The 27,325-nt window shown below is 47.7% G+C and overlaps 1 protein-coding gene across 2 annotated transcripts in view; it reads right to left on the bottom strand.

The window, feature by feature from the left end:
* Positions 1 to 2,272: 2,272 nt before the first annotated feature.
* ATAD3A (ATPase family AAA domain containing 3A) overlaps positions 2,273 to 27,325 on the bottom strand; it is a 69,614-nt gene continuing 44,561 nt past the window's right edge. The window contains exons 15-16 of one of the 2 annotated variants that reach the window (XM_084651742.1): positions 26,573 to 26,681; positions 2,273 to 6,690 (exon numbers count right to left, since the gene is read on the bottom strand). In XM_084651742.1, coding sequence (XP_084507868.1) covers positions 6,511 to 6,690; positions 26,573 to 26,681 — 289 coding nt within the window. In that variant the 3' untranslated portion in view covers positions 2,273 to 6,510. Of the gene's footprint in view, positions 6,691 to 18,452; positions 18,765 to 26,572; positions 26,682 to 27,325 lie in introns of those variants that run through there. The other variant, XM_084651743.1, reaches the window with a different exon arrangement.

Genomic DNA, 27,325 nt, shown 5'->3' with positions numbered 1-27,325 from the left:
GGCGCCCCATCATCTCAGGCATTGGCACCCTGACAGCAGGATTGTCTGGCTATGTAGACTCCCTCCTCAGGCCCTACGCTACCAGCACTCCCAGCTACCTTCGAGACACCACTGACTTCCTGAGGAAACTACAATCCATCGGTGATCTTCCTGATAACACCATCCTGGCCACTATGGATGTAGAAGCCCTCTACACCAACATTCCACACAAAGATGGACTACAAGCCGTCAAGAACACTATCCCCGATAATGTCACGGCTAACCTGGTGGCTGAACTTTGTGACTTTGTCCTTACCCATAACTACTTCACATTTGGGGACAATGTATACCTTCAGATCAGCGGCACTGCTATGGGTACCCGCATGGCCCCACAGTATGCCAACATTTTTATGGCTGATTTAGAACAACGCTTCCTCAGCTCTCGTCCCCTAAAGCCCCTACTCTACTTGCGCTATATTGATGACATCTTCATCATCTGGACCCATGGAAAAGAAGCCCTTGAGGAATTCCACCATGATTTCAACAATTTCCATCCCACCACCAACCTCAGCCTGGTCCAGTCCACACAAGAGATCCACTTCCTGGACACTACAGTGCTAATAAACAATGGTCACATAAACACCACCCTATACCGGAAACCTACTGACCGCTATTCCTACCTGCATGCCTCCAGCTTTCACCCTGACCACACCACACGATCCATCATCTACAGCCAAGCTCTGCGATACAACCGCATTTGCTCCAACCCCTCAGACAGAGACAAACACCTACAAGATCTCTGTCAAGCTTTCTTACAACTACAATACCCACCTGCAGAAGTAAAGAAACAGATTGATAGAGCCAGAAGAGTTCCCAGAAGTTACCTACTACAGGACAGGCCTAACAAAGAAAATAACAGAACGCCACTAGCCGTCACCTTCAGCCCCCAACTAAAACCCCTCCAACGCATTATTAAGGATCTACAACCTATCCTAAAGGATGACCCAACACTCTCACAAATCTTGGGAGACAGGCCAGTCCTTGCCTACAGACAGCCCCGCAACCTGAAGCAAATACTCACCAACAACCACATACCACACAACAGAACCACTAACCCAGGAACTTATCCTTGCAACAAAGCCCGTTGCCAACTGTGCCCACATATCTATTCAGGGGACACCATCACAGGGCCTAATAACATCAGCCACACTATCAGAGGCTCGTTCACCTGCACATCCACCAATGTGATATATGCCATCATGTGCCAGCAATGCCCCTCTGCCATGTACATTGGTCAAACTGGACAGTCTCTACGTAAAAGAATAAATGGACACAAATCAGATGTCAAGAATTATAACATTCATAAACCAGTCGGAGAACACTTCAATCTCTCTTGTCACGCGATCACAGACATGAAGGTCGCTATCTTAAAACAAAAAAACTTCAAATCCAGACTCCAGCGAGAAACTGCTGAATTGGAATTCATTTGCAAATTGGATACTATTAATTTAGGCTTAAATAGAGACTTGGAGTGGCTAAGTCATTATGCAAGGTAGCCTGTTTCCTCTTGTTTTTTCCTACCCCCCACCTCCAGATGTTCTGGTTTAACTTGGATTTTAACTTGAAGAGTGGTCAGTTTGGATGAGCTATTACCAGCAGGAGAGTGAGTTTGTGTGTGTATAGGGGTGGGGGGGATGTGAGAACCTGGATTTATGCAGGAAATAGCCCAGCTTGATTGTCATGCACATTGTGTAAAGAGTTGTCACTTTGGATGGGCTATCACCAGCAGGAGAGTGAATTTGTGTGGGGGGGTGGAGGGTGAGAAAACCTGGATTTGTGCTGGAAATCACTTTAGATAAGCTATTACCAGCAGGACAGTGGGGTGGGAATAGGTATTGTTTCATATTCTCTGTGTATATATAAAGCCTGCTGCAGTTTCCACGATATGCATCTGAGGAAGTGAGCTGTAGCTCACGAAAGCTCATGCTCTAATAAATTGGTTAGTCTCTAAGGTGCCACAAGTCCTCCTTTTCTTTTTGCGAATACAGACTAACACGGCTGTTACTCTGAAACCTGTTTGCAAAGTGATTTCAGACAGAGGTGAAAAAAATCACAGCAAAGGGCAAGGACTAATTATTCCCACCCCTTCCCCACCATAAAAAGAAACAGAGGGCTATCATCACCATCCTCTCTTCGGCTTAGTGTGAAAAGCTTGACCCCCACCTGCCCTCACCCTCCACACACACAAAGCCAGGCGCAGTGTCATGCAGAAGGCAGAGAGCCACCAACAACATTGTCAAATTTCATATTGTTTTATTAAAACAAAAACCAATGGTTATAACTTGATAGACGTTTTTGTTCCCTCTTCCCCCTTTCCAGTTAAATTATTTGGGCAATTACAAAAGTAACGATCACAAGACCTAAAAGTTAGACACAGAGCCTGGACAGTCACACTTAACTCACCAGAACACATGCAGAGAAGCCATCAGATCACTGCCATCGTATCGTGTGTGAGTTCATACAGTCAGTGATTGGGTCATAAGCAGTGGTGCAGAGACCCTGTCCTGATTCAGGAAGCAATAGCTGCTCTCTGGGGCATGGAACCTTCCTCATTCATGCGGAAATTCTGTGCAGCAGAACTCCAAGGGAAAACTAAGGGCACCTCCAATTAATAGCTATCATTTAAAGGCAGTTTCTAAATCCACTGATTTGGCAGCAAAGAAAAAAAAATTAGTGCAAAGCCTCACCCAAATTGGCTGTCAGCACCATCGATCAGGTGGGCTGAGAATGCCACCAGCCCTCCAATTCCCCACCACAACACCATACTGCCTTTAACTGGACTCGACCCCGTCCCCACAAAGATGGCCAGCAAGGGGGGGAAATGGAACTGCGTCACCAGAGCTATGGCTCCACTTGGCTTTTAAGACGTAACTGAGGGCAACCAGTGGGAGGCAGCGTAGGACACACGGACACAGCAGCTGTGGTGCTGTTTCACTCGGTTTAAGCGGTGTTCACTCTCTATTTACCGGTGTCAACAGAAGACAGGAAAGGAAGGATAGAAAGGGATGAACAGACAGCTGGAGAGCACAGTAGGAAATACAGCATTTCTCTTTCTAGTATCTGTGGGCTCCATGTACATCATACCAGAACAAACCAGAGGAATACCCAGCTGTGTTCTTGCTCTTCTTTCTTACAGCTTATAGAAGAAAAATGTGATTGAGGAAAAACTAATTAGGATGGGAAGAGACTAGTTATCTGAGGCTGCCCTAATAAATCAACAGATTCTATTTAATGAGCAATTACAGACCGGACAGAGGGGCAGTAAGAATGATGGCCCATGTTCATTTCCAGGGATTCCAACTAAAGTGGGCTCAGTTTACAAGGGAAAAGACTGATCCCCCACCCTCGCCAAGCTGCCAGTGCTGTAACACCAGCGGGGACCAGCGAGTCAAGCAGTGTTTTTTACATCAATCGTCAATAACGAAGTGTCACACATTAAGACAGTTCTGTTGATGCATGAGGCAGAGTGGGGCCCAGACCGTTTGGCCCTGGCAGAGCTAACAGGAGCAAAGACTGGGTGTGGCATCAAAGGAGGCAGGTAAATACTTGGTGCTTTTCCACCAGTAGATCTCAAAGCCCATTCCGAAATGGGGGTGAGGACCATTCCCCTCCCTCCCCACATTTCACAGACAGGGAGACTAGAGAAACTGTCTGATTTTCAGAGAAGCTGAGCAAGCCCAGAGGGACCTGCACGTGCTCAGCACCCAGGACGAAATCCACCCTGACATTCTCTGCCCTCCCTACACCATGAGCTGGACCCTGCAATTCACCTGGGGACCATCACTGCCAGCCCTCAACTGCAGCGCACGCAATAAAACTGGCCGCATGCAGGACCGACAGAGGCTGCCCCCTTTGTGGTAATTACACCGTTCTCAGGGCTAGCGCTGCACGAAGAGATCTTCAGCTTCCCTGGACACCCAAAGCCACGCACCCACCGGTCTTTGACACCAAGATCGAATCGCTGGGACCCTGCCTGAGATGTCCTTGCCTGCATCTGTAAGTGCACACAGCACAATACAGTAAGGCATCGACACCTCCCTTCTCCCCACCCCAACCGAAGTGTCACCTTCCAAAGGCAGAGATGAGAATGGATGGTCGGACAGCGTAGACACACCCCAGTGTCGCCTGGTCAGAGCCGTATGAACGCGTTGTCCCTCCCTTCCGGCCAGCCCTCAGCGCACAGCAGCCCCTGCCCCACTAGCCCATTGTGCTGGGAGTTGGACAGCAGTCTTGCAACAGGTGGTTTTCATCCCAGAGGACTTTCTGTACAGCTGCCTGGGGGAGATCCAGGGAAGCAGCCTGCAGAGGCCGCTGAAAAGCACGTCAGCGCTTAGTAATGCAATACTGGGAAAGATGCTGCCCTGCCCTCAGCAAGAGGAGCCTTGCACTCCTTTGCAGTACCCTGCAGCTGGACACCGGCCACTCGGAAAAGCTGCACCAGCCTCACATAAGCAAGTTTCTGAAGCTAGAGTTTCCCCAAGCAGCCAGATTCTCTCTCGCCCAACCTAGTATCCAGGGATGCTGGTGGGGCTTCCAGCAGCTGTAGCGAGAGCGGACGATGGCACAAGACAGGTGGATTTGCAGCCACGAGTGCTGATACCTTTGTGGTGCCCCACAAAGCTGCTTGTTTCAAGTCCCCGGGAGGCCAACCCTGCCAGTCTCTGCACAGTCACTGCGATCCCTCCCGCTCCCAGCCCTTGTCAGCACGCATTTCTCAAAGCTGCAAGCCAGCTCCCAGTGACGAGCACGCTGTCAGTTCCTGTCGGGGGAGAGCACCTCCGCCAGGTACTCCAGGGCACAGGATTAGCTCAGGCAAACGCATCTGGGGGGTGCGGGCACAGATGGGAACTTGGAAAGCAAAGCTGCTCGGGAACCCGGAGTTCAAACCCAGTTCAGCTCAAAACCAGAGGCTGTTTCTGGCCTGCCCGCAGACTCACAAGCAGCTTTGATGTCACCAATCCAGGGAGGCTGGGCTCCAGGCTCCTGCCACAGGCATGCTTGTCAAGCGCTCAGCAGGCCAGGAGTGGCTCCAGGGCATCTCCCATTGCCTCCCCCGTCATGCCATGGCATAAAACAGCATCTGAGCTGCCACGCCAGATGTCTGCCCGCTGACAGGTGCCAGACAGCCATCCCAGGCCAGGCCAGCTCCCCCCCATGCAGCTTTCAGCCGAGAGAGCAAGCCTGCCTCGGGGGGGTGGAGGGCCTGCTGTAGGGCACGAGGAGTTCTGTCTAAGGCCAGGTCAATCCTTTGCCAGTGGGGCTGGTGCTTTTTCTGCTGTAGCCACCTGTCTGCTAGGACCCACCAGCTCGGAGACTCGTCGGAGGGCAGAATTACGTGGAAGCAAAATCCACGTCAAAGCCTTCACTGCTCCCTAACTGAACAGCGCAGCAAGAGGCTGGATGGACACAGCAAATGCAGCATCTCCCAGAACAAAGCCTGTACAACGGGAACATGTGCTCCGGCAGCAGGGAACCAGTCAGTCCCTTAGCACGGGCTGTCCTTCCTCCTTGCAAGAGGCACTATCGTTTTAGCAGAGAGTCACCGCACTGTCCCCCCACAGACCACATCGGCCACTTGCTCGGAGTCCAAGGGCTGCCTCTAAGATCGCTGCTATGGGGAATGCAGGTGTCAGCTGATCTCCTTGATCCTCGCAGCCAGGTGAGTTCCAAGGCAAGGCCCAGGCAGGTTTATTCTACGGTGCCACGTGTGAAGGGGATAAAAGCTCAGGAGGAATTTTATTCTACACAGCCCTCGTGGATACCGGGGAATTTTGTGGGGTCTGCCCTGGCTGATCTCACACCAGGTGCTGACACGCTGCATGTGTTAAAACTCAGCCACGGAATGGGACCTGCCTGGGAAAAGCACGATGTCCTGCTGCTCAGGGCAAGCCCAGCGCTGGGGCGCCCAGATGAGCCACGCAAGAGCTGTCGGAGCAGCGTCTGGTGCGCAGCAGGGACACGCCGTTGGGAGAGTCTTGCCGTGGCTGAAGGCTGTAGCTGCTGTGCCGGGCTACTGTGCTCCTTGGAAACCACAGGCCAGGGGTCCTTCAGTGCTGCCAAAGACCGGAGCAAGTGAAGGACCCGCCGCTGAAGACCCGGAGCGCCGCCGGGAGAGTACCAGCGGGTGGTGACTTTTTTAATCTCCGCTCCCCCTGGCTATGCCACTGACAGAGGGGGTTGACTTTGGTGCTCTCAGGAGAAAGGCCACAGACTAGCAGCGAGGCAATGGCTTTGCGTCAAGGGGGCTCCTTTAATTTGGCGGCTTCTTCAGCCTGCTTTAAAAGACATTTATTTCTGGTGTTCCCTAAAAGTATAAAATTGAGAGGGCAGGACCTGGGCAGCTCCCATCGCTGCATGGCAGCGCCACTGGGTGCTCACCCCCAGAACATGATTTCACCAACACGGGGCTGGCCAACCGACCCTCCAACGTCATTCCCCCGGCCCTCCCCGCGCACACCAGTCTGCCGCTTCTCAGACAGCCGTCCCCACGGGGAGAGGCAGCCGTTGGCTCTTGCCAGCCTCCTTGTTTGGGTCTGTGCCCTCCGCTTTCAGCCACTCCATCTTCTGCTCGTGCTGCTGTACCGCGTCGGCCATGCGGGCGTCGATCATGGCCTCAGTCAGGACGCCGTCCTCGGATGCGTACGCTGCAGCCTGCAGAGGAGGAGAGAAGGCCAGCTGGTTAGAAACTGAAGGCTCTGGCCTCCTCCCTCCCGACATCCAGACTATGCTCAGCACCTTGGCTCCTGAGCACCCTGGCACTGGGCCTTGTCCAGCCTATTAGCCACCAGTGCAACTGCCCCAGGGCCAAGCTGCTATTGGCACGGATGCCTGAAGCCGGGGTAAGATTCACCGGGGCTAAAAGCAGTTTTGTCTGTCTGCTGTAGAGGTTTGCACTGGGGTAGCTGCACCTGGGGGCAGAAATCAGGGCAAATCCCTGTCATGGACAAGGCTGGGGCTAATTTCAGGTTTTTCACCTTAGAACGATCAGAGGCAGCAAGTCTGGTCTCGCCCAGATTTGCAGGAGGGTCAGCGAGCGACCCTGGAGTGCTCAGCCCTCTCCCAGAGGGCTGGCATCACGTGGAGAGAGATCTTCCTTCCTGTTTGACAGGCGTTTGAATTAAATCGGGGTTAACATCATACATCCCTTCCCCCTCTTTGGCTCTTTGCACTGGAGCAGCCTCACTAAAAATCCTTTTAATTGCTCGGGTTTCCCTTGCTTCATACTGGTGATATTAACCCTAATAGTTCTCCAGTTTATCCACAGGGTAGACAAGCCCATAACTTCTCACGTAGCAAACAGTCAGAGCAACACACTGTAGCTTTTTGGTGGTAAAACAAAAAAGTCTTCCAAGGCTTCTCTCCACAACATAAAGCAGCAGGGAAAAAAGAGACATTATTTCACTCGCAAATGCCACCTTTTATTTTAAAAAACCGTTTCCACTGCAACGGGAAAAAACATGAAAGCGCTCCTCTTTCGGGGGAGGGGAAGCTAACTAAACACACACAGCCTCTTACAAAATGCTACAGATGCCAAAAAACCGAGACATGCAAAAGACTAGCACAAAATGAAAGCCTAGTTATAAACCCATATTGATCTCCCCACTCCAGTGGGGAACAGAGGTCTCCAGACAGCTCGTGCTTCAGAACAGAGACACAAATCATCACATGGCAAGAGCCATGTGTCGTCTATTGCTAATGAAAGGTGCTAGACTGACCGCCCGAGAGACTGAAAATGTGTTTGCCCACAGATAAGGTGCGGCATGGCAATGCAAGCCCCGCACCCTGGCCAGTGTACTCCAACTGCTGAGCGGAAGGGACACTAGTGGGGGTGAAGCCCCCAGCATCTCTGCTAGGAATCCCAGGCAGGGTCTGCCCATTGTGACGGCCAGGAGGGAGACACTCCCCTCAAAATGGCAAGTTCCAAGTAAATCAGTTTTCTACCTGACCTTGAGAATTCGGGAGGGCGAAGGGGGCACTGACAGAGCCAGCAGCAGCAAAGGGAGGGCTGCAACCTGCTGGAGCAGCTGCTGGCGTCGCAATCAAGCTGGGATCACCTCCAGAGTTTTAAAAAATCTTCCTCCTTGAAAAGAAAGCTGAGTGAGAGAAACAGGAGTGGACAACGTGGGGCGGAAGAAAGAGCAGAAGGAGAAAATGGAGCTCAAGAGAAGAGGAAAGATTCTAGCTCCTCTCACCCAGAGTCAGTGCAATGAACTGGAAGTCAGGACTCCTGGGTTCTCTTAGCAGCTCTACCATGTGAACTAGGCAAATCGCCACCTCTCTGTGCCTCAGTGTCTCCATCTGTAAAATGGGGCTAGTCCATGTGCCTCATGGCAATGTTGGTGGGAGGGGGAGATCAATGCTTCCGAAGCGCGGTAAGCCCCTCAGCTGGAGGGGTTCCAGCAGAGCTAAGAATTACTGAAGCATTTCAGAAGAGCCATCAGAGGGGTCAGCCTGTCCTGGCCTCATTCCACTGGACAGCTCACCTCAAATGGAAGAACCCCCTTCTTCTACACCCCCACTCCTTTCCCACTATAGTGAGCTCCTCCCCTGAGCGTGTTCACCCACGAGCCCACTTCCTCCGTGGACTCAAGCTGCCCGCGCGAATTCCTGCCTCCAATTCGTAAAAGCACGACATGTCATGGAAATGTACGTTCCCCCCCCGTGCTTTTTATGCAGATACAAATCGGATTAAACAGTTCTGTGCATGAAGGGCTGGCAGCAGCTTAACTCGCTTCCTAACAGTTAGCAACTTCAAAAGCCACCAGACTGGGAAGGAGCAAACAGACTGGCCATTTGCCTTGTGTTCTGGCACAACGTCTTGCGTCACTTATCCCACCCACCCCCGAACGATCACACCAGGAGTGCTGCCGAGATCACCTTTGTTGTAAGGACAGACACGGAGCAGGGAGGATGGCCACACTGTTTCTGCTATGCTACTCAAACTCCAGCGCTAATTGCAATTGTGCCCCAGCCCCCACTGCTGCTCTCGTTTGCTCCCTACACTCACCTCTCCTGGGCCTTGATCCTTTAAAATCCTGACAGCACCCTCCACTCCCCATGTGGCAGTGGGCGTGAGGATGCTGGTGCTTGGCACCATGCAGGATGGATCCCCTAGCTCATCTCCTCCCCCACGCTGGGAACAGTCCCCGACTCCTTGCCACCAGCCCGCTTCTCCTGACCCACTTTGTGCAAACCCAGCCAGCGCTGCTCGCCACCTGCCAGCACTGGCCCCGGCAGTCTGGTGGTGGGGCTTCCCCATGGATCCCAGGTGTCTGGCTGAATTTGAGTAGAAGCTCTTCAAGGCAGAGACCACGTCTTGCATCTATAAACCATTGCGCATAAGCACCTGGCTGGGTAAAACATTAATGAGAGTCTAACACTGAGGCTGCCAGGCAACAAGGCTTGCAGCATTTAAGATCCAGCAGCCTATTAAGTGTAATGCAACGGCTTCTAGCTCCCCCAGGTTGTTATACAGGCAGACCGTAAACTAAGCCAAGAGGGAGATGCTGCGTAGCACTGTATCAGCAGAGTTAGGGGCTGGCCTAGGCGGGGGGAGGCTTCACCTGTTCATGTGATTCATGCCTCCCCATTACAGCAGGACAGGAAATGGTTCTCTCCTAATCACGAGGCACAGGGTTCCCAACTCGGTCCTTAGCCCCCTCCCACCAACCCTCTGCCCCTCTTCTTCCTCAGACAGCTGGCCAGCTAGCAGGCGGAGGAAGGCTTATCTGGCAACAGCATGACACTCCACTGGACATGCAGACAGCGGTGTCCGAATCCCAAAGGGTGCATCATCCTCTCAAGCCTCCACCCCTGGGAGACACTGGGGTGTAACCTTGCAAATTTCTGCACTTGCCCTGGGCAATGATTTTGTAGCAAGCAAGTTAACAATTTATCACCATCACCTTTGCAAAGGTGAGCACACAGAGTTGATGCTGGAGCCGGGAAGTTTGCACGACAGCTTTGCTTGGCTGCTGCGGGTCATGCACTGGGGAAGCCAAGACCCACAGGAGAAGGCAAACCTTCCCAGCGCAAACAGAGGGCAGTAACAGAGTAGGAGTGTATTGCTTTTTGACTGCAATGGGCATCTGAGCACAGGCTTCCCCTCACAAAGCCAAGGAGACATCCCACTCTCATCCCTCCCCAAAGGCACTGAGCTGCAAAGGGAAGCTGATTTAAGTGAGGTCAGGACACCCCTCCCTACCTACCTTCCTCCTCCTGAGTAGCTGCCTGATCTCTCATTAGATGCTGCTTTGCAGCCCAGCTCTCAAGCACAAGCTGTAACTACTTAAAGGTTCCTAGAGAGAGATCAGTCGGGGCAGGCAAGAGGGCTCACTGCTCACAGGAGGGCGGGGGCTGAGCGTAAGAGCCCGAGCAGGCCCAGGGCAGAGCAGTTCAGCTCGCTTGCTGGTCACTTTTTCAGTCATGTTTTAGGAAGTCCAGAAGGAAGATTCCTGCCCGCCGGGAGGTGCTGGGGGCTCCTGATTGGAGCAGAGGGCTAGAAATTAGGACTGCCCCATTCTATTCCCGCTGAGTCGCTGATGCACCTGGGATAAGCCTGTTCAACCTCTCTGCCTCCCATTTTCCCACCTTGGAGCAGGGGTGAATTCCCAGCTCACGGGGGTGTTTGTCCACCCTAAGGTTAGCGAACAGCCTCAAGGCGCTTGGCTGAGAAATGCCGCAGGAGGTTAGGAAAGGACAATGTGCTGGGGCTGCCAAGCGCTTGTCCTCCACATTGAAGCACTTAAATCAGGCAGGGAGGCTTCAAGCTGCGCAGCGACATTGCAGGTCCCATTCTGCAGCAGGCTGGCAAGGGAGCCCTGGCATCGCTGACTGACCAGCCCGCCCTCAAGAATGTCATTATACGGTGACGGGAGCCTGGGAGGCCCCTTCTCCCCCAGCATCCGTGCGGTGAAAAGGCTGCAGGGCCGGTTTGAACATCCCTTCTTCATGGCTGCGTAGCCCTTCTCAGGGTGCATCCAGCCTGCCAGGGCTGCACCCCCAAATCTGCCTGTTTTCCCACAGGGCAGCCCTGCAGTTGGGAAGATCTGGCATTTTAAAATGGGATAAGCGCTGTCCATGATGTGTGTGCGCGCATCTGTGGTGATTAGACAGGAGGCGTCCGCTTCTTCCCCGCCACTGCAGAGCTCATCAATTCCACTGTGAAACCTTCAGCAATGCTGCGCAGTTCACGCTCTGTTGATTTTCTCAATGACTTTCTATAAATAGAAAGCCCGGGGCCCTAGCTATCAAGAAAGCAAATGGGGAAGCGGCTATCCCTTCTGGGAGTAGCTTACACTCTAAAAGCAGCACCACGCTTCATTTATATTCATACTTCGCTCTTCTGTGCAGACATATTTTAACCCATTTTCTCTAACACAACTCTGCAAGCTTGAGAACGTGGATCCAGACCAATTCGGAGGCAAAATTAAATAATTTTGGAGCTTGGTGAGGGAGCACAGCATAAATCCCTTCAGAATTATCTCAGTGATTCTCCCAAAGCCCCTCTTCAACGAGGAGAGAGACTGTCACACTCAGATGACAAGCTCTGAGGTGTACGCCCCAGAATGTGTTTACCAGAGATGGTGCAGCATAGGACACCCTGCCCTGTATCAATCTCACCTCCAACACCCTTCAGCTCAAAGCACTTCACAAATAAACATTAATTCTCACGACGCCCTGTGAGGCAGGTATTCTGCAGCTGAGACTAGACGGGGTAAGGTCACACAAGTCCGTGGCAGAGAAGGGAACAGAATTCAGGAATACTGACGATAGCTCACCCATTTCCAACTCTTGGTCAGCTCTACCTATGGGACAGGACCAGGATTCCTGGGAGTCTCTTACAGTGAAGGTCTGAGGGCTGTACCAATGAAAACTCATTTCATTTGCTGATATTCCAGAGCAACAAGAGCAGCCACATATCAATGAGTTTTAATTTGAGATGTACAAGTGGAGAGCTTGGATAGTACTGGAAACATTGTGGAAGAAAAGACCGTCAACAGTGGAAGTAAATTTTAATCTTTTGCCATATCAGTAAGGGTCATCTATGGAGAAGGGAAAGCCACTGGGACAGAGGAAGTCAGACAGACAATCGACTGTAAAAGGGGGCCTAAGCCCTAGTATAGATTTCTAGTATGCAGACGGTTAGCCGCACAGAGGTGTAGTTTTCTAGTGCTAGAGACTAGACATGCTGACTTTCTGCACCTTAATGTTTATGTGAGAATCACAGAACTGGAAGGGTCCTCGAGAGGTCATCTAGTCCAGTCCCCTGCACTCATGGCAGGACTAAGTATTATTTAGAGCATTCCTGACAGGTGTTGTCTAACCTACTCTTAAAAATCTCCAATGATGGAGATTCCACAACCTCCCTAGGCAAGTTATTCCACTGCTTAACCACCCTGACAGTTAGGAAGTTTTTCCTAATGTTCAACCTAAACCTCCCTTGCTGCAATTTAAGGCCATTACATCTCGTCCTATCTTCAGAGGTTAAGAAGAACAATTTTTCTCCCTCCTCTTTGTAACAACCTTTTATGTACTTGAAAACTGTTGTGTTCCCTCTCAGTCTTCTCTTTTCCAAACTAAACAAACCCAATTTTTTCAATCTTCCCTCATAGGTCTCGTTTTCTAGACCATTAGTCATTTTTGTTGCTCTTCTCTGGACTTTCTCCAATTTGTCCACATCCTTCCTGAAATGCGGTGCCTGGAACTGGAGGCAATACTCCAGTTGAGGCCTAATCAGCAACTTAAAACAAGTCTTGGCAAACTAAGCCAAACTAAAAATAACTGACCATGACCCCTAAGTTGGTCTACATTAGAGAATCAATTTTAAATCCAGTTTACAATGGGATTAAAACTGTATTAGCTGTAACAACTATCCCAATCCTGATCCTTATTTAGGCAGGATGTTAGGGTCAGTGGCAATGCTGTTCACACAGCACATGAATACATATTAATGTGAGTTACTGGATGCTAAGTGACACAGTGGGTCTGTGCACCAGCCTTTCACTTCTGCAAACCCTCATTCACCTCCCTATTGGTACAGGAGCAAAGTTTGATAATTTCTTATCCTAGTCCCTGGCTGGACGTTCATCCACATCACAGAACCACCACCAGAGTTAGGTATGACGGGTAACCCCCAGACTGTATGATAATTACTGCAGGGCCTAAGAACCCTAGTGATGGATCAGGACCCCAGCAAAGCGGGGGGATAGGGTGGGGATGGTGTGCTTGCAGGCTGAGATCAAGGTGCATCAGCAGAGCTGAAGGGTCCGTGGACCCAGTGGTGCCCTGGCAGATTTGTGGCAGTGGAAGAGGAGGCAGCTCTGCAGCTCATGAAAGGATGAGTGCGCGTATGGAGGAAGGAGTGCACACATATGGAGGAAGAGCGTGGGTTGGTGCAATTTATGCTGCAGTAGCCCAAACCCTGCATAGCACCTGCCTGCTGTAACCCAGCAGCTCAAACCCTTCCCTTGTGATCATCCGTTTCACCCAAAGTCAAACGCCTTTTTGACAGCGTTTTAATAGATGTGTTCTCTGCTTGCATTTCTCCCAGGGATGTTGCTGACTTGGGGGTGGGGAAAAAAAAAAAAAAAGGATGTCGGACAGTGCCGTGTCTGCTGTTTCCTGGGTGATTTGATCAGGTTCAACTGCGTGGAAATCAGATGCAACATGGCCTTGGCCCGCATTGAGCAGTCAGAGGACAGATCTCATGGAACGCAGCAGCAGTTTGTGTTGCTCAAGCCTGCCGTTTCGCTCCTGCAGCATTCAGTGTTCCTGCCAGACACTACGTGTGGTTTTGTTCAGTTTAAGACACATGTAAAGAGGTTTAATGATTACAGACAGCAAGACTGCAAACGACTGTTGGAGAAAAAGCTAATTAAGAAAATAGATACATGAATCTGAGACAAATTAAGTGACAGGCATGTTGCAATTAAGCCTGCTCTTTGGGGATTAGTTTAGAGTCACGTTGAGGGCACAATACAAAATAGCCCAAAACAAAAGACAGATGAAATGCTCCCATTGAGCATTTTGCTCTGGCATTCATAACTGACAATTTTTACTGGGGCTTTGTGCTATTACCTTCATTGGAATAGGTCAATTTCCCTCTTTTTTTTTTAAATTTAATGAAGTCATTAGGCAGATTAGATTTTGGGAGCTGTTGTGATAAGCCCATCTTGAGAAGACTTGGAAGCTTAAATACCTCAAGCCATAATTGCTTCAAGGCTGCTTCGAGGACTTCTAAAGAGCACCTGGCTCAGCTGCATCTGCTGTTTTCCAGCTTTAGGGCATAGCTATGACTAGAAAACCAGAGCTGTAACCGCGACACCATCATATTTGCTTTGTTCACAAATTTTCCCTACCTGGTAGCAGTTAGCACTGTGACCTCAACATTGGGGGGGGGGGGAGAGAACGGGAGGGGCGGATGGGGAACTGGGCTATCAATCAACAGCTCGAAAGATTCTGGACCCCCCATCATAGTGATCCTGTGGATGCATGAAGCAGCTGGTTGCATTCTAGGTATTACACGGTTGCCGTACCGAAGTGCCTCAGACGGGGTAAATCTACGTTTGTGTATGTGAGGTTCTGGAGTAAAGCTAGTCACAGATGACTAAAATAAAAGACTTGCTGGTGTTCAAAAAGATGCTGCTCTTGGGACATTATTTTCTGACCATAGCCACACGTGGTGGTGTTTGGTTTTTTCGTTAGGTACAGGAGGTTCTGCATCTCCCCCCTCAACCTTGCGTATGCAGCAGATTTTGTAACAAAGAATTCAGCGATGAAGGGATCAGTATGAGCAACTATGCAAGGATATTATGGGCTGTAACATGGGGAAAGGGCAGCAATGTCACCCAATACTAGAGACCTCCCTAAATGGTTTGGCTTAAGGGTGTATAATTTCTACTACCTTAGGTTGAACCACAAGGGAAATGGAAATGCAGTCAAGGGACAGACTGTCCACAAAAGGCAGGCAAGAGAGAGTTTGGGAGCTGACATCTTATCTAGATGCAGTGGTTTTGGTTAGGTAATTTTATCTGCATGACGGAAACTTGATTTATTACGGTGTCACTACAGTACACAAAGCTAAATCTTTCACTCATGGGAAAGGGCATTATCCCAGCCTCAACTGGCAGTCCACCATGGACTCCTCCTTCAAGGCTGATACAGATCTACTATACTTATACCTTCCAAAAAGATCAGCTAGGTTTAGACGACCTTTAGTTAAAAACCTGCTTTGGGTACAATAATAATAACAGGCACCGATATAGTGGTTTTCATCCATGGATCTCAAGTGTTTTATCCAAAGACAGGTTAAGCAAAAACAGAAAAAGCTTAAGTAACTTTCCAATGTACGTCAATGGTGGAGCCTGAAATAAACAGACTTTTGTAAGGCACAACCCTCTACTATGATAAATTGTGGCATAAAAGCCTTTTCCACACACATTCACAAAGTAAGCTGAAAGCAACTGAAATCAATGCTCATGGGAAAAAAAAAACACAAAACAAAAAAGCCCCAATAGCACCAGCTAGGAATCTAGGAGAAAAAGTTCAGTGCAAGAATCCCGGGCCTCGACACAGCTCTGCCAGTGCGCCATACCCAGACCTCTCTTCTCAAGACAGACCTATGTCTGGTCAACTGGGTGGAGATTTCGCCATGTGCACTGGGATGTAACTGAATTAGTGACCCACTCCCTGCCGCGATCATCAACTTCACCAGGAAGGCTGGGGCTTTAACTCATGCCACCATTTATCCGTAGGACTATTTCGACCACATTTCTCTACATGCCATGCAGCGTTTGTACCCAAATAGTTTACACACTGCTTATTTCTCCTCCCCTTGAATCTCACCAACCCTCGGATTTTCCAAATGCCTTGTACACTGTGAAATCTGAAGATACGAATTTAACGGCTGTCATTTTGCATGACTGCTTGTTTTGTTTCAAGAGAGCTATTGCTGGGATGTACATTTTACAGAAGTAATTAGGGTAATGGCACTAAGGAAATCAAGGTACTGTACCTTCCCTCCCTTGGTATGCTAGTTCAAGATCACTTAAAGAATAAATGATGGATGCAGAGGTCATGCCTGGGGATTAATGAAGGCTGGGAGAGTTGATGGTTTGATGAAAAGCTGAGGGCCATTAACTGCAACTATTCATTACAGGAAATGCCTGGTGCCAAGCTGCTTCACCTGTGTTAATAAGGTGGCTTTTTTGTTTTTTGTTTTTTTTTTTAAAATCAAGTAAATAAAAAAAGCCTGACACAATGAAAGGTTTACTGTGTCTCTCCATAACACTATGACTCCCTCCAAGACAGCTCAAGACAAGGGCTCTAAGTGTATATTTGGGATTTCACAATAGATGGGCAGCAGCCCATGTAGCTTCACTGAGAAAACCAAGTAGCAAGGAAACTTACCATTCACTGATTAAGTGTGCCCTGCTTTTAAGCAGAGTATGTGGTCTTGCAGATAGGGTACAGATCTGGGACCCAGAAAACATGGGATCTATTCCCAGCTCTGCCACTGCTGTGACCTTCTTCTCCCATCTCTTGTCTGTTTAGATTGTAAATTCCTCAGGAACGGTTTATGTACAGCACCTAGCGCCATGGGGGCCTCCGATCTCAGCTATGCACCACTGTAATATACATAAAAACTAACTGGTTGCTGTCCACCAGTTGCTAAATCCCAGTACAGACAAGATTTGGGGACTGACCTCACTAAGCCTCCTGATCCGGAAAGTAACAGCCATAATCCACACCATTTAAGATTGCTGGATAGGTATCTGCCCCTTCAAAATAATAAGGCAACCACTTCTAGTCTTGCACTCATTCCTTCTTTACTAGAAAAGCATTGTCGTCATAGCCAAGGTCTCAGCTTTCACTGAATTCTGTAACCATGTGAGAGTTGGCACACAGCAGGAGTGAAAAATTTACCCCAGAAAATTGATTTACTGAATCCCAACAGACGAAAATGAAGTAAGACGACTGCCAACAGCACTCATGAGCAGTTGCCTCTGAGGCCAAATAACGTGTACAGCAATTCAAGTGGATCAGAAGGTAGAAATGCTATCCACAGGTTGAAAGGCAGCAGGAACAAGTGGATCTCAGCAGGAGTGAATTGCACATGAACTTTGTAAGTGTCTCTGCGGTTGCTAAAAGGTGGATTCCAAAAACAATGTGTTGCAACAGTGGAGAGAAAGTTGATTTTAGAAGGTTGCAACTGGCTTATAGGAGTCTGAGTATTTTGATTAATTTTGTATTACCACAGTGCCTAGGAGCCCTAGTCATGGAGCAGGACCCCAGTGTGCTAAGTGCTGTACAAATGGTTGTGAACTTGACACTACTGGCTTTTTTCTTTAAAAAGTTATAAAAAAATCCAAAATCATGAAGAGGCTGAAATACCTGTTGAAACATTCGTATGACATGAGGCTGTGGAAGTGCCCCCCTGCCTCCCATTCCAACCAGATGCAATGTTCTAGATATTGCACTGGTGAGCCTCCTAAGTAAAAATGGACACTCATGCTGAATGATGCCAATTCTGTGTAAGGATTTCTGAAACACGACAGTTCTCCACTATGATAAGACTAGCCGCTTCCTGGCTCCCATGCCCAGTGTGGATCTGGTACCGTTCTGCATATGAATAGCTTGCTTCTCCTTCTTCCTCTACCTGCACAAACAATGCTTCCAGCAGCTCTTCATAGAAGGAACCCATTTTTTTGGGTTTATCAGTAGAATAGCAAACGGACTGGTCATCTCTTCCCCTAATACAAACTATTATGGAAGCCACACCCACAATTCCAGTTCAAGCCCTCTCCCTTTTCACTGAACACTCAGTTGGTTTATAAAAGTCCTAATATCCCAGTGCTGCAGCAGCTTTGCAAAAATTGAACTCCCAGGGCAAGCGTTTGCTAGGTGAATTAAATACCATTCACTTCATTATGCGAAGGGCAGGCAAGTACACTGCATGCCAGAGTTGCTAGGTTTATGAGACGCTTGCAAGACCGTTGTGCAAGTACATTTGAGTTGAGTACAGGCAGCCCATCTAAAACAATGACCTTTAATTCACTTGGCTCAGTGGAGAAAAGAGTGTGAAATTCAACACGAGGAGCTGATTTACTGCCAAGGGGGCAACGGGAAAGGAGAAGGATGTAATTAGGGCTGCTATATTTCAGCCTTTAATCTTGTAAAGAAAACCTAACTGAGGCACTGCGTAAGGCTTCCTAAGAGCACACTACACTAGACTTCATAAAGAGGCCCTGCAGCCCTTTTTAACTGAATGACCAACTATAGTACTGATCACTCATTTTTCAGGGGGAGAGGGAAAAATTCTTGAGTCCTTTAGAAGTTACTCGGTATGAAGAAAGCTGCTTGGCAGCTAATGAAGTAATCCCAACACCCGGCTTCCACATATGATTTATTATTTAGTGCTGTGACTGATCTGAGTTTAAACCAATCGCCAATAGCGGGCAGTTGTGGTGATGTGTAGGAAAGTGATGGTGTTCTCAATTATGTCTTTCCCTGCATGTCTTGCTGAAGATGATCTGAGGCAATATGCAATAAAGAATGCAAGCCGTACCGCTCTCCAGCCAACAGTGTTATCTCTGCAAAGCATGTTCAGTCTCTCCACCGCTGACTGGTCCATAATCAGGGCTCTATATACTCTGCACGGTGAGGGCCCCGGAACTGGCTGCTGAATCAACACCTTGCTGCAGAACTGTGCTTCACCACCTCAGCTTTATTTAAAAAACAAACAAAAAAGCATTTCAAGCCCATGTGGTTCGAGAAGCCAGCCCTAAAAACCAGTGCAAAACTAGACATCTTGAAACAGTTCAGGGAGGTGTGAACTGCCCTCTTCATATCAATGGGGCTTTCCTTCTGAACTCTAACGATGATGACTTACTACTGTAGAATTATCCAGCCGAGGTGCTGGTCCCACAAACCTGGATCAACTCCCATGCCTTTCTGGGTGCCAAAAATCCTAACCCCTCTCCTGCTCAGTTGCCAAACCACTTCTAGCTTACTCTCTACTTCCACCCCAAACTTCTCCAGTGCAGTTCTGCATTGTCAGTACAAACGTCTCCAGGAAGATCAAAAACTGAAAGTGCATGGACAGCAAAAAATAAATTGATTTACTATCACAACGGACATGGGATACTGCACTGATAGCATTTATCTTCATACTTAAGGCCTTCAAAATTTCAATACTTCCTTCCAATGTAGCTGACAAAGGTTCATCCTGCTGCAGAGTGCCGCAAAATCCAGGGTCCTTACTACAAAACTTGGGCCTGGTTTGTCATGAAGTACATGATCTGGGCCCTTATCCAAAACTGCCAGCAGACTAGACAAGAGTCAAACTCTTTGGCAGAATAAACCATGTAATTCCACTGCCCCTGTCTCTCAAGTAGACCTATTCTGCTAAGCAAGGCAACTGACAAACTAGAGTTGATCTGGTTTTGTAATACTCCTGATTTTCAAAACCATTCACTGAGTTGTAACATTTAGAATCTCACCTCCTCTTTATGCGAAAGGGAGAGCAGGTGACCCAACTGTCAGAAGATATCCTTTTTAAACTCAAAGCTGCACTTTCCAGTGCTAGACAGGGATGTCTAGAAGAGTTGTGTATATGTTAGAAAACTAACTGTACCCAAGTGTGGTATGGCTCAATTTTTAACCAATGGTTTCTGGTGACAGAACAATTGACCACCAAAGGGAGTTTCTTTGATTTCATTTGGTCTGCTCACAATGTATGAGTATTCTGAGGAAAACACACACATTCCATGACTTAAACTCAAATCAAAGAAACCACCTTTTGATTTACTTTATATGTGCTACAAAAGCCAAGAGCTCTTGCCTTGCAATAAGTTCAGTTTAGGTATAAAATATTTTGGAGTCTAACAAAGTACACAGACTTTTGATGGAAAGCGTTAAGACACATTTTTAAGTTTACATCACTAACGGTTTAAAATGCATTGGTTTGACCTGTGAATTTCTCACTATTCCAATTCATTAATCTGGAGAGAAGCTGTTGCAGGTACAGCATGAAATTCTTTTGCTAACACCTTGTGAAATTATAGCTTAGGCATGTCAGAAAGTAAAGGCAAAAATCCTGCTGACTTGTCTTGTTGTTCAGGACGTAGAATCAGCCATAAGCTTCCATTAACCTGCCCAGCTATCCCATGTATATACGTGCTGAGGTTGATTTTCAAAGCTGGGTGCACAGTTGCCAGTTACAATCACCCAATTTGTGAAGGCAAATGCAGTATCCGGGCATAAAGGTGGACAGCAGCTGTGTATGTGAATATACAAGGTATACGTGGAATTGTGAGCACCACTCTAAACATGCAATTATGTTCATGTCTGAAGAATCAGGGTTCCCATGTCCACCACGGAGCTCATTAACTTGAAGCCGTAACACAGAGAGCTACACATTCCAGCTAATTTCTAAGGAGCACACTGCTTACAGGAAAGTTAATTCAGTGTTTGACTTTGGAGTTGAACTACCAGATGTTTCCTGGTAGCAGCCATAACATACAAGAATATCATGGGTAACATGTCTTCTGGAAGCTTCCCATGGTGGAACTGCGGAAGAGCTCTGCTATGGAGAAGATGCTTCATCTGATAGTTTAAAAGATTAAGGAGCCAAACAGTGTGAGGAGCACACTGGACAGAGAGAGCAGAGTATGGGATTGCTCTGATTGCTGCAGAACAAAAGATAGGGCTTGGGATCATGCGGAAATCTACAACTGTAGGACCCAGGAGATTGGGAAGGTGATATGGGGACAGAGAGATGAGATGAGACCACATCAGGCTAACACCGTTAAGATTAGTTGATACTTGACACCATTAAGATTAGTTATGTTTGTATGGATTAATTAGGAGCCAAGCGTTAGCACGTTTAAAGGAGAAAAGGGGAAACTTTGTACATACTATTTCTTTACGGCAATATGAAATTGTAGCAGCAGCCAACTATTGACAAATTAACCTAGTTACGCCACTGGCTTGCAGCTCCCAAAGTGATCCAATCAGCTAGCTTTGGGAACTCCCTTTTATGGGGGATTTCCAAAGAGAATGGAAAATGACAGGACCGGTAAAGCTAGAGCTTATCACTTGTAACAGTCAGCCATGTGCCCAAATCCAGGTGCTGGGGGCAGGTTTGGGAGACAAAACAGCTTCAATTAGAATGGCAGCATCAGGTCGATCAGCAGGCTCCACACTCCAATCTTATTAAGTAAATTGCCAGTTTACTGCAAATTGTTATTCACTCAGCAGAAACGATCACGCAGTCATTTCTGTACAAAGTCATTTTTGGTAATTTGCGATGGAGGGAGTCAATGCTAATTGACTCCCATGTTTACAGGGAGATGGGTGTTATCCCTTTCAAGTGCAACAACATCCCCATCTTGCAGCTTTGCTTGTCTCCCCAGCAGCAGGAAGGTGGCAGGTGTTTGATTCTGCAGTGCGAACAGTACACCCGAGCAGAGATCAAAATGTGAAAACAAACCACGGCCGCTGGAAAGGAGAATGCCCCAAGTTATATTGTCCACTAGCTATTCTATGGCTTCTCGCGCGGCCTCCCAAACTCCTGGGCATCTGATCATCCATACTGAAACCTTTATTTTTGACCCAATGCTCTGTGGTACCCTTTTGTTCACATACAGTACACTCCTCTGAATTTCCATCATTAACACCACAATATAACTTGTGTAGGGGAGTCTAGCTTGAGTTTTAGCAACCCTAAATTATCCCTACACTCAGTTCTGCTCCTGAGAGCTGTCTGTATAAATTATTTCAAAAGGCAAAAGGCTGAACAGATGCATTGGGGGTTAAATAAAAGCCAACTGGACAGATTGGTGTCGCTCCATTGAAGATATGTAGATTTACATCACATGAGAATCTGGCTCATTCCACAACTAGTTTATTTCCTTTTAAAATAAAACCCATAAGACTAAGTTGTGAAGAAAGAAGGATGTGTTAATTTCATTTGTTTTTTTGCCAAGCTATTAGAAAAGTAATTTTGAAACATGAGCTTTTGCAGGCAGACTGCCTTATCTGTGAATTTCAGCAATTCTGATGCTAGACTATATTCGGAGCCACGGTTAATACATTGGGAAGAATAAGCTCCTGATATACTACCAGAGGCAGCGGAGGCAGAGAATTCTGGGAAGATTTCCCAGGAGATGGTTAAAAGCCCATCAGGCTGAGCAAAGGTTTGATCTCTGCCTCCAAACTACAGAGGACAGGGAACACCCAGTATGAGGATTGCTGGATACAGACTGAGTAAAGGACAGAATGAAGGGTTAAATGGGAGAAGAGATTTATTCCCTAACCCCCAAGATTAGGTTTCACACCTGGTTCCTCAAGTGTAATAATAAATACCTACATCTTATACAGCATTTTCCCATCAGTAGGTCTCAAAGGACTTTACAGTGGAGGTCAGGATCATTATCTCCACTTCACAGATGTCAAAACAAACAGAGAAGTGAAGTGACTTGCCGCAGGGCACCCAGCAGGCCAGTATGGGGAATTGAACCCGAGTCTCCTGGGCCCCAGTCCTGTGCTCTGGCCACTAAGCCACAAATCCTAAACCCCTTTTAGAACAGTTTAGCCAACAGGACTGCACTATGCATGAAGTTAGAGAGGAATAACCTGGGAATTAGAAGACCTGGGCAGGTCACTGTCTCTCAGTTCCCCTCCCTGTATGATGAGCACAATACTTGCCTCATTTGCGCATGCTATTACTCAATTTATGGCTGCAAACATAGCAATTGTATGCAAATTAGACCTGCAACAATACACTTTAAGGTTATACATTTGGCCTGGAAAGTGTAAAAACACCCCCAAACCCTACAAAAATGCGTTGGCCTTATTACAAGAGTAAGCACAGGCTCACAACACCTTTTATTGGAAACAGTGACCCTTTGACTAATTTCTCTAACCTAAAATTAGAGGATTTCCTCTTGCCATACAATTAAAATGGTTTTCAAGTCCACCACATTTTATTCATAAAGAGCTGTCAGCAAACATCTGCTCTTCCAGGTTCATTTCAAGGTAAATGCCCTTCAAACCGACAGGAAGATAGATCAGGCGATCGTGAGCTTATCCCAGTATACATCTCAATCAACACACCTCTAGATTCTTCTTACATGGAAAGAAATGCAAATGTCCTACTAGAAAATAAAAACTTTTACTTGTATTCCAGCACTAAAAGAAATAAGGCCATTTCATAATGGCTCAGCGCTTTCATTTTCATCTGTGTCCTGAGACACATGGCTTAATAAAATGATTTATAGTCTGCTCTAACATCTTTTAAGAATAATTTTGTACCAAGATTTCCCATTAACTTGAAACACCATTAGAAATTAAATCCCATGTGTTTCATGCAAAACAGACAAATAGTCTATTTGGAAACAATTCTGCTTAAATATTTATTACATTTCCTTTCCTTCTGCTTTAAATATGCAGGGAGGAAAGGAATACATAGGTGTAACTGGTTTTATCTTCCCTGATGCTTATTCTCAATCCAAAAATCAATCTTTCGTTGATTTCCCAATTTGCACACTATGCAATACCAGAAGATTAGGACTTCAACACAAGAAGATATTCTTAAGAGCAAAGATTCTACTTTCATGTAAGGATGTCTTTAGCAACAGAAAAAAATAAAGAACATAAAAGCTATGTAAATGGCATTGTTTCTGGTATATATTATTAATTTCCACCAGGCCATGAGCATGCATTTGCTTTAAAGAGGCATAAAATGTACCCATAATTCCAGGACCTTACAATCTAAGTGAACGACTATTCACGTGGCACCAGCAGGCAAGATAAGAACATAAGAATGGCCATTATGGGTCAGACCAAAGGTCCATCTAGCCCAGTATCCTGTCTTTTGACAGCAGCAAATGCCAGGTGCCCCAGAGGGAATGAACAGAACAGGTAATCATCAAGTGATCCATCCCTTGTTGCCCATTCTCAGCTTCTGGCAAACAGAGTCTAGGGAAGCCATCCCTGCCCATCGTGACTAATAGTCATTGATGGACCTATCCTGCATGAAATGATCTAGTTCTTTTTTGAATTAACTTTCAGAGAAGTTGTATAACTCTTCTTTAGTAACTTGAAATCTGTACATGGCATATTGACTGTTAGAGGGCCAAACTGAAAATCATAGAATATCAGAGTTGGAAGGGACCTCTGCTCTCGGCCATAACATTGGAAATCCCGAGTACTCCATTGAGGTGGAAATCCACCATGACTTCAGTTACTGTGCAGCATTTAGCAAGAGGAGTCTGTTCAATCTTCTATACTTCAGCGTATCAAAGCCACCCCAAGGTGTCACAGGCTTCTTACCATCAGCAACAGCCACAGCAATACAGATCGCCCGTACGAGACCAGTGCTACAGAGGAAAATACCCAGTTCCAATCTCTATTCCAGCAGCGCAGTAACATTTATTTATGCAGAAGTCAGCAGGTGTGTGTTTTGCGCTCTGCTTTGGAGGCACCTGCTGTAAAAAAAGCAACAGACTTTCTGCTCTGACTACTGTAATTTACATCCAACAGAAGGTCAGGGGAGCTGCTTATGTGCAACAGGCTCTATGCCATCACCCTGGCATATGCCACCGTGGCTGCTGAAGAATTAAGTTTTAATGAGAAAAGCAGTTCTGCAAGGCCTCCTTTCACGAATGCAAAGCAAGAAGAGGGAATCAAGCTGAAGCCAAACCACTGTGGGGTTGTTCTTTTCATCAGCCACAGATGCAATCCATGTCGTAGCTCCGATGGAGGGAGAAGGGAACATGGCTGACGTATGTGCTTTGTGTGGGTCTGTAGTCTAAGTGTCTCTCAGGACCAGTTCTGGTTCCAGGCTAAAAAGTGCTCTGAAGAAGGCAGGATGAGGAGTTTTGTTCCAGACTAAATGAACAGGCCACCATAATACAAAGAGGTCTCACCGGAGAACCAAACAATCTCGCACTAACACATGAACTAGTATTTGGGTCTCAAACACCCTCCCCTCCCAGAAACACTGATCAAGACCTGAGCTTCCAGCCCACATCCACAGGGATCACTGATGAAAAACGCATCCGCAGTGCCTCACCACAAGACCAAGCGCTCCTATGCACTCCTATGGAATGCCATGCCAGGCTCCCACCTTTTCTGCTTGACTGAAGGAGAGAGAAATGCTAGATAACCCTCAGCTGTAAGCCTGGAGCATGGGACAGCATAACCACATCATATGAGACGCTTCAGAGTGCGCCATCTTTCTGTCGTTACTTTGGATGGCTCCCCAGACCCCACAAGCGGAGCGGACCAAGGAAGGAGTGCTCTGTTGGATGCCAGGAAGCACAACTAGGGTCTGAGGGAGGTGCCACGATCCACAAAGCACTTCTCTGTCTTTGTGAGAAACAGAAAACTGCCAGCAAAGCTACTTTTCACATGTCAAAAACCCAGAACGCCCAGCCCCTACCACCTGTACCCTCACAGCCCGAGGCAAGAATGCCAGAACAAGCCACCATCACTTGCCTGATAACTGCTTATGAACTAGACATTTTCAAATTTTTAACAATGACTTAGAAATCCACTAGCAGAGACCAAAGCTGTCGCCCCCTGCATCTGTTTGTCCGCTCTGTTCAATATGCTTCTTGTATGACACCTGAGATCCTGGATAACCACCAGCCCTCTGTACAGCATCTCAACGATCTCATATTTGGGCTCTAAGCTGCCAGGATACCGCAGTATTTGCTTTGCTTTGGGAACAGCTATCAAACATTAGGCTGATAAGTTTTCAGACTCTGCCTGCTCTGTCTTGGGGACCCGTTTCCTGATCGGTGTGTCTGGCAGATAACCATTTAAGACGCAGGGTGAAATTCAGACCTGGCATTAGGGGTGTAATTCCAGTGAAGTCTCTGCATCTGCTTCCACCAGGTCTGAATCTGGCCCCTCAATATTTGGGCCATTTGTCATCCTTGACAAACCTCTTCACCCATCTCCATTGAGGCCAGTGTCTGGCCAGACCTGCATCTTTGGACCCTGGCTCTGCTCTGTATGGAGGGTTGTCTGGAGATATGCCCTTTTTGTTCCTTGTCTTTGCAAGTGTGAACAAGACTGGGCAGTGCTCCTCTCAGCTCACTGATCATTTAGCACCATGCTCTGGTAGCCCTCCTTACTGAGCCAGTTTTCTGCAAGCCAAGCATCGATAAACCAATTGCAGGACACCCAGAGCACAGCAAGAGGGATTAAAATGTCACAGGGAAATGCAAAAGCTGACAGGCTATCGATATGGGAATGGCTTATTGTAAGTGTCCCCTCTGGTACTGCTGTGCAGTGTGCTGGGTACTGGCTGACTGATGCCATCCACCCCAGAGCCAGCTGCATTTCAGCCGTGCAGTCTGAGTGTAGTTTGTGAAGTTCTACATGAAAGGCAGGATTTGAGATTTCGCCAGCGCAAATGTAAAGCTGCCATCAGCTGATCGCTCGAGCACGGACTTGGGTTGAGCCCTTCCTTAAAAAAGAAAAACCACCCAAGAATGCCAGTCACCAACTTCTAGTTTACCTGCCACGCCACGGCGAGCTGGGAGATCTCTCGGCCAGACATGCCCTCTGTCAACTTGGCAATCTCAGAACACTTTTTCCCATAGTCAAACTGGGCCAGCTTTAGTCGCCTAAAGGTCAGAAGCACAAGGATTAGTTTCCATGCAGTAACATCAGGAGAAAAAAAATGGAGGGTGGGATTTTAAGAGTACTCTCATGTTCGTTTAAGCCATTGGAAACAGAGTTAGGCCAGTGCAGGAGCCATTCACTTGAATGCATGCACGTGGTGGGGGGGGGAGAGGAGGAAGGGGGGGGGGGGGCTTGGGTGTCCCAAAAGGAGAAACATTCACATGGAGACGGGATCAGGAATAGCACGTGGACTAATGCTAGCCACAGCCATCTGTGGTGGGCTCCCAAAGGCAACCTGAGACTTCTGGCCTGATTTAGACTCCTACCGAGAATGTTAACTAGGCCACGGGCATCCTGAACCGAGGGAGTGGAGTCCCGGCAAAGGTGCCAGGAACTGGCTGAAAACAATGGAGAGGTGGCTGCTGCACTGGTCAACAATCAATACTTGAGCAATTTTATCTCCCAGCAGCAGCTCTATTTTGGAAATTAGGAAACAAAGGCTCAAACTGGCCCCCCCAGTGAACTCGTGATTGTCACAGCTGGTCATCAGCTCTTCTCTCATTAATTAGTGTCCCCCTCTTGCTGGCAAAATTTCCACTTCTCTTCATGAGGTCTAAGCCAAATGTTCCAGAGTTTCATAAGCAAT

This window comes from Lepidochelys olivacea (genome assembly GCF_965140295.1).
Source record: "Lepidochelys olivacea isolate rLepOli2 genome assembly, chromosome: 18".
Lineage (NCBI taxonomy): Eukaryota > Metazoa > Chordata > Testudines > Cheloniidae > Lepidochelys > Lepidochelys olivacea.
The sequence above is the reverse complement of the archived record's forward strand: the minus strand, read 5'-3'. Positions and strand labels throughout refer to the sequence as shown.